The sequence below is a fragment of the Episyrphus balteatus genome, chromosome 3 (assembly GCF_945859705.1).
Source record: "Episyrphus balteatus chromosome 3, idEpiBalt1.1, whole genome shotgun sequence".
NCBI classification, from domain to species: Eukaryota; Metazoa; Arthropoda; class Insecta; order Diptera; family Syrphidae; genus Episyrphus; species Episyrphus balteatus.
The window spans coordinates 83229493-83244217 of record NC_079136.1 but is presented as its reverse complement, the minus strand read 5'-3'; the positions used below and the strand labels follow the sequence as shown (position 1 = coordinate 83244217).

At 30.6% G+C, this 14725-nt stretch overlaps 2 protein-coding genes across 2 annotated transcripts; one reads left to right on the top strand and one right to left on the bottom strand.

The window, feature by feature from the left end:
• The first annotated feature begins 592 nt into the window (after nucleotides 1–592).
• On the top strand, nucleotides 593–1350 carry LOC129915953 (translationally-controlled tumor protein homolog). The gene has a single exon (XM_055995679.1). It carries the CDS (start codon nucleotides 709–711, stop codon nucleotides 1225–1227), a length of 519 nt encoding a protein of 172 aa, XP_055851654.1. The 5' UTR covers nucleotides 593–708; the 3' UTR covers nucleotides 1228–1350.
• A 3996-nt stretch (nucleotides 1351–5346) lies between these two features.
• On the bottom strand, nucleotides 5347–14503 carry LOC129915045 (zinc transporter 7). The gene is made up of 3 exons (XM_055994501.1): nucleotides 14224–14503; nucleotides 13949–14144; nucleotides 5347–6516 (listed from the first exon to the last, which is right to left on the bottom strand). The coding sequence occupies exons 2-3, from the start codon at nucleotides 14130–14132 to the stop codon at nucleotides 5549–5551; spliced, it is 1152 nt and encodes a 383-aa protein (XP_055850476.1). The 5' UTR covers nucleotides 14133–14144; nucleotides 14224–14503; the 3' UTR covers nucleotides 5347–5548.
• Between the last annotated feature and the right edge of the window lie 222 nt (nucleotides 14504–14725).

Below are 14725 nucleotides of genomic sequence, written 5' to 3'. Positions count from 1 at the left end.
AGATTTCTACTCACGAGTAAACTACCACCTCCAATGGAACAGAGCTAAAATGGTGTACAATTGCTAAATTTTATTTTTCTACTACTACAACTACAGCAGACAAATTTTGCACCATTTTTTTTTTATTTTATTTTATTTTATTTTATTTTTGCAATAGGATTAGGGTATAGCGAAAGTATAAAAGTGTAAAAAAAATTGTAGTCTGCATATTTGGTTATTTTAATTTAAGAAAATGTTACACTTTTGCACTTTTACAACGATACAAGACCATTTGCATCGAATCGTGAATACGGTTATTGTAGTTAGAGCTTTAAAAGCAAAAACAAAACAAATTTACTTTCGTTCAAGAATTTTTGCATGGAAAATGTCATTTCACTTCAGCTGCGTAGATACTAGGCTTTAACATCTGACAAAAAGTTTTTTTTTGTTTATTAATTTTTATTTAGTAATGAGTTCCTACCCTTAATATTTTTTTCTTTTTCAGTGAAAATAGACCCTTAAGTAATTAACATCAGCTTATACCCTAATCTTCATCTACTACAATCAATCTACTACATGCGCAGTCACATTTTACTACTTTGTCAAGAAATTTCTGCGGACCAGCACTTTTCGTTCTTTTTGCATAGCGCGTGGCATCGTGTCAGTCCATTGTCGGTGTGACTAATTTTTTTTATCCGTAAATTTCTACCAAAAGATCCCCAATTTAAAATGAAATTGTTCAAGGACCTCATCTCTGGCGACGAAATGTTCTCAGACACCTACAAAATGAAACTCGTCGATGATGTAATCTACGAAGTTTACGGATCTCTAGTTAGTCGCTCCCAAGATGACATCAAAATCGAAGGTTTCAATCCATCTGCCGAAGAAGCCGACGAAGGAACCGACACCAATGTCGAAACTGGCGTCGATATCGTTCTCAATCATCGCCTTCAAGAGTGCTTCGCTTTCGGTGACAAAAAATCATACACTCTCTACCTTAAGGACTACATGAAGAAACTCATTGCCAAGCTGGAAGAGAACTCACCCGACCAAGTCGATATCTTCAAGACAAACATGAACAAAGTCATGAAGGAGATTTTGGGACGCTTCAAGGACTTGCAGTTCTTCACCGGCGAATCTATGGACTGCGATGGTATGGTTGCTATGTGTGAATATCGCGATATCAATGGAAAGAGCACACCCGTCTTTATGTTCTACAAACACGGTCTCGAAGAAGAGAAATTATAAGGCAAGCACACAACAACAATGGCTGAAAAATTAAAACAACCATCATAATAATTATTAAATTATAAAAAAAAAAAATACAAGAAATTTTTTCTTTTTTTTTTTTTATTTTAATTTTTCACCTTACATACTCTTTTAGTAATTCAATTTTTTATTTTATTCTTTATTTTTTGTTAGTTTTTTTCGTTTATTTTTTTATATATATACGTACGATGAAGCTACTCAAATATTTAGCAAAAAAAAAAAACGATAAAATAAATTGTACCGTGATTGTAATAACTAAAAACTGTTCATCCAAGATATTTGATTGATATAAAAATTCATATGAGAACGAAATTAAAAAATCTTTTTTATTTCTTTTTTGTTCGTCTCCAAAAAAAAAAATTGGAGTTTGATGTCCTTCAATGGTTGTTGGCTTTGCTTGGGTTTATTGCTCCTTGTGTCGAGTCGATAGACTTGTTGAATTCACATCGTCAAAATTTAATGGGGTGATTCACGATATACACGAATATACGACATAACCTCATTTTTTTTTTTTCATTTAGCTCGATGATGACGATGCGAATGCGACGATAGAAAACTACACCAAGGACTTGTAATAATGCAATGCAGTAAACAATTCTCCATTTTTGTTGTTGTTGGAATAGTGAGTGACGCTATAATTATGTAGGCTGAAAAAAAGTGTGCACGTTTGCTTTGTGTGGAATTTCTTTTCCATAGTTTGCAATTTTTTTTTTTTTTTTTGTTTACGTGGATGATTAACCTAATTGTGTTTGTTTCTGTGTATTAATACACAAAATGTTGCTGCATCATAAAAAAAAATGTTGATAAGAAAATAAAGCAATGAAGGTCAGCAAGAGCATGCGTGGGGATTGCACATCCACCAGAGATAGAAAGAAATTGATATTCTACTGCTATAAATTTGAACAAAATTAATTTAATTGGGTTGACGACTATGCTTTATTAAAATATCAAATACAAATTAAGATCATATTGGAGCATAGAAACATTTTTTTTGTTGCAGGACAGATGTATTTTTGCCTGAAACAAAACTAGAAAATTAGCTTTTTCTGTATGAAAAAAAAAAAAAAATATTTAAAATATTTCTCTTGATTGATCCATATGGTAATGGAATGCCTTTGTTTACGTATATGTATGTAGATACCATGTATGCATTTGTACTCGTACACGATATGATATTATAATTTAGGTAGGATTTTATTTAGATACAGTGAAAGAAAAAAAAAACACGGCAGGTATCTTCCAAAACCAATTTTTGATCAAACAAAAAGTCTTAAGAATGGACCTAAATGGTTGGTTCAAACGCTTATAAATGGAGTTTTATTAATTGTATCGCCAAGATAATGGTCTTAAAACTTAGGAAAGGGATCAGAGTTTGTAATTCAAGAAGTTGGATCTTTAAAAAAGACTTAAAATATGGATGCATGAAACAAGGTAGGCATTTTAAAAACCTAAAACATTTAAAAGGGGAAGTTGCACTTAGATGCAATTTGTTTACAGATTCAATTAGATAAGAGTTTAACCTTAAAGAAACATTTAATTTTATCACATAATATTGTGTAATAGTATAACTTATCTCCTTCAATACGGAAAGAAAATTATGTTTAGATTCAACTTATCACTTTTTTATCTTTAAAGTAATATAATATTTAGATACAACATCTAGTAGACAGTTTCGTATCTCTAAATCAACATTCCATAACAACTTCATAGAATATACATATATAACTCTATAGACACTTCAAAAAAAAGTTATACTTACTTATCTTTGGGTTGAAAACTCTAAACTCTAGACCGCTGCTGTTAGCCACCTGGAGTGGTAATCAATTTTAAAACTATAAGACAATGCTAGCAAGTTATCTAATTTTATTAGGATGTTGATTTTTTACGTTTGGATCAATTTTAAATTTTGTCCGCCTAAATTGACTAAATGCCCCTTTGTGCGATGCCACAGGGAAAACTCAAGAAATAAGCAAAAATAAAATAATTTATTTTTTATCAGCATACAAATCTTCTTGTTACTAGTACAAGAAAGATAGACTTCGTGGAACGAAATATAGGAAGACTGATTTTTTCAAGAAAGGTATTAAAAAAGCTTAAGTACTGGTTTTCGAGACACCACCACTTGGTGAAATCCCCCATTTTGGAAAACGAGAAATAATCTACATTCTACATAATCTCCCAAAATAACGAAAAAGTTATTTGATCATAGTTGTAGGCAATGTAAATATCTTTTTCTCTGCTTACACCGTTTTTCTGTGAGGACAATACTTTTGAGGTCATGCCATTTTATGTTTTCGGGTTTTTGAATTTTTCTCAGTCCCTATGATATTTAGATAATTTTGTCACATCATAACCTTTGAAGATTATGCGATTTGTTAAGCCAAAGCTTTGTAACTTAAAAGGACATTCCAGCTCAATATGTGAGTAAACAAAATAATATGATTTTTGTTTAAATATAGAAAAAAAATGGCCAAATCGTGTAAGTTATTTCAAAACAAGAAAAATATGATAATTGAATGAACCATTATTAAGGTGGAATGTGCAATTTTCTACAATAATTGACTTAATATGAAAAAAAAAGGAGTGAAAAGTGAGGTCTTTTAACAAAAATATTATATTTAAAAAAGAGACACTAAATTACAATTTATGCTGGAGTATTGGACGGCAATCCTATCAAGTAAAAAAAAATGCATTAATAACACCGGCACACAAAAAAAAAAGTGTCATGAACCAGAAACCAGACCTATCTTTCTATATGTTTTTGGGACCGCTGAATCCGAATTTCAAGTCCGTTTGGCCCTGTCACCCTCCAGTTTTGAGTAATATGCAAAAAACTCAAAAAAAGGTAGTTTTTGGGGTCTTTTTTACACTTTTCTCAAAACTGGAGGGTGACCGGGAAAAACGGACTTGAAATTCGGATTCAGCGGTCCCAAAAACATATAGAAAGATAGGTCTGGTTTCTGGTTCATACAACTTTTTTTTTGTGTGCTAGCACTGTCGCGACATGTCGCTGTCATACCCGGCACACAAAAAAAAAAGTTTCATGTACTAGGAAGCAGACCTATCTTTCTATATGTTTTTGGGACCGCTGAATCCGATTTTCAAGTCCGTTTTGCCCGGTCACCCTTCAGTTTTGAGAAAAATGCAAAAAACTCCAAAAAAGTCATAAAAATTCAAACAAAATGCACTCACAGCTCAAAACTGGAGGGTGATGGGGCCAAACGGACTTCAAATTCGGATTCAGCGTGCCCAAAAACATATAGAAAGATAGGTCTGGTTTCTGGTTCATGACACTTTTTTTTTTTGTGTGCCGGTGTAATTATCACATTATTATACTAAATTACTTTTTAATAGTTTTTGTCACCATTATTTGTTCATTATGGTCTTACTAACACAATACAACTATTCAATCATTTCGATAAAACCTGTGATCGATAGTCGCTAATATCATAAATGTTCATAAACTGCGTATCCCTTATCAAAGAGATAGAAGCTTGTTTGATAAGAGGCTGAAGATCAGCAATTCTTTAAAAACCGTTTCAGCAGGAAATATAGTGGAACTTAAGTGTCATTTGAAAGAAAGTTCAAAGTAGGATCAGACGGGACACGGGAAAGAAACAGACATTCTTGATTCAAAGAAGTGGTGCCCTAGAAAAAAATCTTAATACATAACAGATTATACAACCGTATTACATAAATAGCTAATTAATAGTGAATGATTTATAAATTCAATGCAGAAAAAGAAGTTTCTTTTGTAATCGTTTTAAAAATCAGTTTTAAAATAAAACACAATTATTTATATTATTATGAGCGCTTAAGTTTTTGTATTTACAATTTTATCGTTCGATTTATAAATATTTTTTTTTGTTATTTATTTCTTAAATTCCTATATGATGTAAAACATACTAACTGTCAGTAAACAGCAGACAATATAATTATTCTTTAAAAGTAGCTCATGTTCGGTTTTTATTTCAACTTATCCAGCAAATAAATTAGCGGTTAGGTTTTTTAGTTGGACAGCGAAGAGGATTGGTAAAAAAATTTTAGATTTTTTTTTTTTTTCTTAAATACATTATTTCTGTGCAAAGATTACTGGAATGGTAAATAAATTAATAAAAATAATCTCTGACTAAATTTATCAACTATTTCGTTTTTTTTTTTTCAAATAAATTGAAAGTATGTATAAAAATCAATATTAAAACATTGCAACAGAAGTTCGTTCGCTAATTTTCGTTTTGTATTTTAATAATAAAAAAAAAAAACATTAATTAAGTATATTGTAATCCTAACTGCACAATTATCATACATCTACATAATCTAATTGAATGTAAATTTGCTTCACTCCAACTGATTCAAATATCATTCGCGCATGCGTCAACACGTACTTAGGTACACAGTCTTTCTTTACCTCCAACTTTATCGCACCAACATACACATTCGAGCACAATGTCCAGAAGTGTGGCTCCTGCACCGATTGAACACCACCCAGTGCCTCCACTTTTTGATAGCATTGACGTAAAACTCCATCGAGTTCTTGGGGTTGACGTTGCATAAGAATCATAATCGATTCTTTGATAAGACTCAAAACACTCATTGCAATTAATAGGGCAATAAATATTGAACAAATAGGATCTGCAATCATCCATCCAAACATTTGCATTAGAACAGCAGAAATAATTACTCCAACAGATCCTAGAGTATCGGCCAAAATATGCAGGAAAACTCCTCGCATAATTTGAGAATTATTGCCACCCAAATCGCTTATTGCAACGCTACTACTGCCATTATGGCTATGACCGTGACTCCCATGATTATGACTATGACCATGACCATGATTTTGAGGATCTTCTACTGTGATAGTGAGCATTTCACCATGATCGATGTGGTTACTGGGAGAACTGTGAGAGTGTCCATGGCCTCCGCCGCCATGTGAATGTCCGTGGCCACCACCGCCATGCGAGTGTCCATGACCATGTTGGAATGCATATATACCTACTAGATTTACCAGAAGACCAAGCACAGAAACAACAAATAATCGTTCGTGTTTCACCTCTGGTGGCTCAATGAGACGCTCTACACCTTCTGATAGAATAAAGAATGCAATAAACAACAGGAAAAGGCTGTTCACAAAGCCAGCTAGTACTTCGGCTCGCACATAGCCATAGGAGAATTTATCATTAGCTTTCCACTTAGTTATAACAGATGCAGCTAGACCGGCTAGTAGACCTGTACAATCGAAAAACATATGAAATGAGTCTGAAATGAGACCTGAAATTAAAAAGAAAAAAATAAAGTGTTATTTAGAAAAAAAAAACATTTTTGAAAATTCAGCCACGTCAATTTCATACATAAATGTTTTCATGGTATTCAAATCAATTTTGATATTTTCGAGATATCTCTAATTGTGTACGTATTACTTAAAAAAAATAAGCTTCGATATATGTAATTTATAATTAAGAATCAATTCTATATTGTGCAATTCTCTTCTACTTTTCTGGCGATGCTTGAATTCTTTCCTCAATTTAAGAAAAATTTGTTTTTGTCTTACTTTAAGGATAATAAAAACATTTCATCAGAAAACATTTGGAAAATAACTAAACAACTACATTAATACCTGCAGATAAATCTTATCACCTTTTCTTTGAAAGGACAAGACAAATTAAGAAATCATTAAAACAAAATTAGCGAAAAAGTTCTATCTTGTAGAACAAAAGCACACAGTAATAGGCTATTGATTATGTCGAAAAAAACAGGGTAATAAGGAACTAAGACGTTCACGGGTTTTTATTGCAGGAATCGTTCAATGGGTTATAAAAGAAGATAAAACCGCGGAGTGCTATTAAATGAGAGGGTGGAAACTGAAGATAGGGGTGCAAAAGCCCCCTTTTTGGTTTTTTCAATATACCTCGTAAACCAAGCAAAATATTGATATATTTCACATACAACTTTTTGTAGAGAATTAAATTTCCTATTGGAATAATGTTTTTTAAAAATTGAAAAAAAAAATTTCCATACCAAAATAGTCGAAACAATCATAAAAAAAATATCAAAAAAATCGATTTTTTGAGTTTTTTTGCTTTTTTAGTTGTACATTTTTTTTGGGTTGAGATAGACATAAACATTGCTCCAAAGAAAAAAAGAAGATTAAATTTCCTTCAAACTGCTGTGCTCACTAAATTTTTTCATTGAAAATTAACCGAAGTATGGCCATTTTAATCTATCTTTTTTTCGCATTTTTAGTTTTACTCAAGTAAAACAGAAACATTTGAGGGGAAAGTACGATAACTTAAGCACCAAGAACTGATAATAAGATTTTGTAGAGGGGTAAAATACAATCATTGTTTACTATGGGAGAGGGGGTCAATGTCCCCCCGTTTTGGCGGGAGGGGCAATTTTCTAAAAAAAATACTTAAAATAAAAAAAAATTATTAAAAAACAACGGCAACACTTACAGTTTTGATTAATACTTTTTTTCAAATGCTAGAATTATAAACTTAATATTTATTTTAAAATGAAGTTATTTTAATCAATTCTTTTTGAAATAAACGAGTGATTCCGATAAAGAAAGTATTTTGTCTATTTTTCAATTTTCTCAAAAAGTAGAAGGCATAGGAACATTATGATTTTCATGATTTGATAACAAATCAATTAAGGCAGTTTACTTTGTCGAGCAATTTTGTATTGAAGTCCGCAGTCTCTGTGAAAATTGTACTCAATGTGCTTTTTAAACTTTTTTTTCACAAGTTTTGGCTTTGAAATCGGATATTTCAAAAACAATTGATTAAAATAACTTCATTTTAAAATTAATATTAAGTTTATAGTTCTAGCTTTTGAAAAAAGTATCAATCAAAACTGTAAGTGTTGCCGTTGTTTTTTAATAATTTTTTTTTATTTTAAGTATTTTTTTTAGAAAATTGCCCCTCCCGCCAAAACGGGGGGACATTGACCCCCTCTCCCATAGTAAACAATGATTGTATTTTACCCCTCTACAAAATCTTATTATCAGTTCTTGGTGCTTAAGTTATCGTACTTTCCCCTCAAATGTTTCTGTTTTACTTGAGTAAAACTAAAAATGCGAAAAAAAAGATAGATTAAAATGGCCATACTTCGGTTAATTTTCAATGAAAAAATTTAGTGAGCACAGCAGTTTGAAGGAAATTTAATCTTCTTTTTTTCTTTGGAGCAATGTTTATGTCTATCTCAACCCAAAAAAAATGTACAACTAAAAAAGCAAAAAAACTCAAAAAATCGATTTTTTTGATATTTTTTTTATGATTGTTTCGACTATTTTGGTATGGAAATTTTTTTTTTTCAATTTTTAAAAAACATTATTCCAATAGGAAATTTAATTCTCTACAAAAAGTTTTATGTGAAATATATCAATATTTTGCTTGGTTTACGAGGTATATTGAAAAAACCAAAAAGGGGGCTTTTGCACCCCTATCTTCAGTTTCCACCCTCTCATTTAATAGCACTCCGCGGTTTTATCTTCTTTTATAACCCATTGAACGATTCCTGCAATAAAAACCCGTGAACGTCTTAGTTCCTTTCTAAACTACATAATCAATAGCCTATAAGTATTAGATAGCATAAACCGACTGTTGTAAATGAAATAATGTAAGGTACCTAAGTAGGTAGAGATGGCGGTCATAAGCAACCTTGCTTGATGACCCAATTAGCTTAGAATGTAAGGTACCTAAATCAATGTAAGATACCTAAATCATTTCGATTTAAATAGGTCCTCTTACCTAGGTATTCAATATAATTTTTTACAAGGATCTATGCAGCGATGCAACCACAGTTTGTAGTCCTGCACTTGACAATTGAATCATTTATTTTCAAAACATGATAAGTCCATGATTTGAAATTTTTCAGGAGAAAAAAAAACGTTCTATTTTCTTTTGTTAAGTGTAGCAAAATGTATAAAAAATATATTTTGTAGGACTTTTACCTAGCTACAGAATATCGTTTGGTATTTACTTTTTGGACTGATAGTTCAAAAGATAAAAAATAAAAACGATTTTGGACTTATCATACTTTGAAAATAAACGAATGTGAAATTAGTTTTAAAATGAATATACAATTTTTACTTCCGATATAGGTACTATATATCAAGTTATGCATTCGTACAAAAAAAAAAAAAGTTGAGATAGCATTTTTCCATGACATTACGATGGTAGAGAATGCCAAAAAAGTGGGTCCCGGAAGTCCGTCTGTCCGTCCGTCTGTCAGTCTGTCTGTCTGTAAACGAAGCTACAGCTTAACGGATGAACCGATTGATGTCAAACTTGGTATGTAGCATTATTTGGCGCCTCTCCAGAGGGGTTTTTGGAATTAATTTTTTTGGACCAAAAATAACGGTACTTGTCATATACCGATTTTAGTAAATTTGAAATTTCTCAAAAACGGCTCCAACGATTTTGTTTAAAAAATTCAAATGTTAGTTTTAAGACAAGGTCTATCTTTCAATAAAAATTTTTTTTTTTGAAAATCATTATTAACGGTACCTGCCATAGAACCGTTTTTTTCAAATCCGATTATCTCTGAAAGAGCTTATTCGATTTCAACGAAACTTTTTGTGAAGAAGCATTTATATAATTTAAATATAAACCAAAAACAAAATTTCAAAAAAAATAATTTTTGGATTTTTAAAAAAATGTTGAAAATTATTTTTTCAAAAATCAAATTTTCGAAAACGGGACATTGAATTTTTTTGAAATTTTTTTTTTAGATGTTGATTAGTGATTTTTACAAAATGGCATACCAATATTATTTTAAAACTTTTTTTCCAAAAAATTATTTATAAAAAATTTGATTTTTAAAAAACGGCTCTAACGATTTTGAAAATTTTTTTTTTCTAAAAATGCATGTTAATATATCAATCAAAATTGCATACTTGTTTTGGAGGGCAATTTGATTTCAGATTTTATTTTATTTTCTTAAAAAACTAATTTTATTTTTTTTTTTTACCTATATAGTAGGTACCTACATTTTCCAAATTTCTATATAAAAAGTCTTAAAAATTTAAGCAACTTTAACTCTAAGAGCAAGTTCGTGCGACCCAGTCGTGCATTTTATTTTTAAAGCCTCAGTCTATCAAACAATTGCATTTGTGAATAGAATATAATGTTTCGAGTAGATATTTTACGTGAAAGACGCTTTCAACTTAAGATTTTGAGTCAGTAGTCAGCTTCTTTATGTGTAGTCAATTACTCATAAAAAAAAGTTGCTGTTTATTTTCAAAAGATGATAAGTCCTTATTATGTTTTGACAAAATTTTTTTTCGCTTAGCTGTAAAATCGAATAGAATTCAATCGAGAAAAATTCAAGCAAGTTTAGGAAATTCAAACTATTTTAAGTGCGTCAACAGGGGTACGCCTCAGGGTGGCGTTCTTTCCCCCCTGTTATGGCTCCTTGTCATGAACAATATCCTCGTGAAGCTTGAGAGAAGTGGAGTGAAGGCAGTGGCATATGCGGATGATCTGGTCGTACTTGTATCAGGAAAGTTTTTACCCGTGATCAGTGAAATCACTGACACGGCTTTGAGAAAAGTTAGCAACTGGGCTACGAGCTGTGGCCTAGGAGTTAATCAAAGTAAAACGGAACTGATGCTTTTTACAACTAAAACCAAAATCCCTGCCTTTCCTCTACCTCAGCTTAACTGCCAAATCTTATCACTTTTTTCTAGCGCAAAATATTTAGGTGTAATTTTAGACACTAAACTGAGCTGGAAGCTAAATATAGAAGAGCGGGTTAGAAAGGCGAGTATTGCTTTCTATGCCTGCAGTAAAACCTTTTTGAAAAAATGGGGTCTTAAATCAAAAATGATTCTATGGACTTACACAGCGGTTGTACGACCCATTCTTACCTACGGCGCCATTGTTTGGTGGCCTGCACTTAGTAAAGCATATATCATCAACAAACTTAAGAAAATCCAGAGAACAGCAAGCGTAGGGACGACTGGAGCCCTCCGTATGTATTGAATGTATTGTATTGAATGTCCAAACAAAGATAATTACAAGAATTTTAGTCTTACTCTTACCCTTTTTTCGCCTAATTTGACTGTACTAGTCAAAAAAAATTCGAAAATATTGTTTTTCATTTATGTATATTTAAATAAGATTTTTAAAAAATCATAAAAGGCCCTTATTTATTCACACTCTATTAAATTTAAAGTCGCCAATTAAAACACTAAATTTTAAAATTTGTGCGCGATTTGACAGATTTTTCGTTTTTAATTACGTTTTTAAAAAAGTTAAGAAATAGCCGATTTTTAAACGAATAATTTTTTTATAGTAGAGAAAAGTTGGTAGGTATTAATAAATTTTTAATCATTTTTTGCTTTTCGGAAAATTTTGTAAGTAATTTCATTTAGAAATTAAAATACATACATATGTAGGTAGTTTTTTGAGAAATTAATAATTAAAAAAAGAAAAACCGCTTTGTTTAAGGGCGTTTTGAAACAACACGAGTTAATGGAATAAAACTAAAAAAGTAAAATAAGGATTCATAAAATTCAAAAAAAGGAAAGGTTCTCAATTCGTATTCTGGTGAACCGATTTTAAATCATTAAAATCGGTTCACCAGAACTTTCGACTGGGTGAACCGATTTTAATGATTTTTTTTATATTTGAAAGCTGGTGCTTCCAGGTCTTTCATCAAAAATTGAATACAGAAAAGATGCAAATAAAGAATGATGGAAAAGTGTGCAACGAATTTAAATCAACTTTTTATAATATTGTTCTGATTTTCGCTCCGAATTGAATTCGTTACCGAAATTGGTTTTCACACAGATTTAAAAACGGTGTACCAAAATCAAACGAAATGAAAACGTCAAAAAGAATTGAAATGTGGAACCTTTCTTTTTTAAAACGAAAGTATTGCTTTTGTAAACGAAAATCAGAACTGGGGTGATTGTATATTTATTCATACAACACTAACCGTCCCGCCATTGCATTCTTTAATCTCTTTATATAATTCATCTTAATCTAATTCTACGTTTGTTAAATGGTGGGTTAGAAAGAATTTTCGTCTTCAAAATGAACCTGAAATCCATTGGGGCTAGCCATTTCTAAACATTTTGAACAAGGTTCAGGTCCGTTGACTATTGGCAATATTGAAGTATGACTTCCTAATTTTGCGCTTCTTCACAATATTTTATTGAACATTTTTTGGTGGGAGAAGGCGTGGTTCTCCTGAAAAATCTTTTTTAATGGTTAAAAAATACTAGAGCTAAGAAACACTTTGCTTCAATATCTTTTGACAAGTAAATGCGCCCGTTCGTGTCGTTTTGAGTTCAAGTTCAATAGTATCAGATATACGGGACAGTCCCGGTTTACCCGGGACTGTCCCGTATATCTATAGCTTGTCCCGGGTATTTATTTAAGAAACCCGGGACGTATAAGTGTCCCGTATTTTGTAATTTGTCCCGTGATTGTCCCGTACTTCCAGATTCTCTGATTTTCCTATTCAAAATTTTAAATACTTTGTACGGAAAACAAGAAAACAGTGGTTGGAAAATAAAAGTTTTTCTAATTTTCCGAATAAAAGCATTAGTTTAAAAAAAAAATTGTCAATTATTTAGTTCCAGTATGTGTTTGGCAGGTTGAAAAGCTACACCCGAAAAAGTTTTTATTTTGTAAAGAGAGATCCCAGCTTATTTTCAAAACTTTTAAGGACACATTAGAAATTGATTAAAAAATTTTGATTAATAAAATATTTTTTTTTTTGTAAGTTACTAACAGTAGATACCTATTATAAAAACGTTTTCTTGATTTTTTGACCTTAAATGATTTCAACAAAAATATTAACATAAAATCGTTTAGGAAATCTTGATATCAAAATTAAGAAAAAAATATGAAAACTGATTTTATTATTGTTTTTTTTTTTTGAAAAACCAATGTTTTAAAACGATCCAACGAATTTTTTATCTGTCCCGGGTTTCGCTTCTAGAAATATAGTCACCGTAATCATAGTAGATAAATATCTTTAATGCATTTCGGCATATTATTTAAAGCTGATGATGGCATGTAATATGCCGAAATGCATATTATAAAAAGTTTTTTTGTTAAAAAAATTAATGTTAGAATTTTGTAAATTTTAATTTTGGTATTTTAGTTTTAATTGTTGTAATTGTTCCAACGTCAACTAAATTAATTGTAATCATAAAGGGACAGTAACAAAACTCAAAAAACAAAAATTAATTTGCTATGTTTTGAATATTTTACATAGTCAGATCAGAACTAATGTGTTCTTTTGTCTTACGAGGGTGTAAAACACTTTAAGAAATAGTTATAACATAATTATAGAAAACTAACGTGCGCAAAATGTATTTTGGAATTGGAACATATATTAGTACCTACATAATCGAATAATACTACACCTATTGACCTTGGCTGTCTATGACGATCATATGATGTATCTAACTATTCCTATCCAAGTATTCTAAAAAGTAAGTTATATTAGATTAAAGTTAATTCGGCAAGCATTACTAACTTAAATATTTTAAGCGGGAATTTTAATTTAATAAGCTTATTATATAAAAAAAAAGTCGCTTATCTATAAATGGTTGTAAGGGGGTTTTTGACTATTTGTAAAACATTATAATATTTTTGTTAGTAAAATTTCTTTTTAAAATAAAGTTTACAATATTGAAAGTTAGAAAAAGAAAGTTATTAATTTTTGTTTCTTAAATACTCACCCAAACTGTTTGTTAATATTCCATAGAATAATTCAACAAATGCAAAACTTAAATTTAACAATAGAAAAAGGAACAAATTTCTAGAATTGCGATCGGAGAATATAAGCCGCTTCCAACTGTTTAATTTTTCTTTGATTCTGTACGTAAAACCTCGGCTGTCCTTTTTTGAAATTGGTAAATACATCTTGATGAGTATCTGAATAAAATTAGTAAAACAACGTTTTATAGGTCAATCATGTTTTTTTAGACAATAAAATAAAAACCAAATAGCATACGTGGTGTTATCACTTTTTGCAGGATTTATGAGAAGAAAAATTTGTATTTAATCTAGAAGAACTTGTTTAAGTTTGGCAGCAGTAGTTACTGTGAGAGAAAGTTTTTTTTATTTTATTTTGATGATGGTCTCTCCTTTAATTTTACAAAACGATCGTTTTTATTTCATTGTTTTTTTGTTATGTTCTATATTTATTTTATTTGAAATAAAAGAATTTTTTATTTCGGAAGTTTGTGGGACTTTTTTGTAAATTCTGACGTATTGTTGACAACACCACAAACTAACACAAGCATACTTATAAAATCTGACATTTTACGTAGCGCATGTGTGTGTGTGTAGTTAACATAGGAAGTGTTTGGAAAACGTTAAAAATGAACGCACTCATGCCGGTTGTCATTTTAGATGCTTTCGATGTTATGCCCCATTTACACTAGGTACAACTTGCTGATTATAAGTAAAAACGTGAATTGCAACTTGCTTGTTAAAATTCCTTGACCAACTAT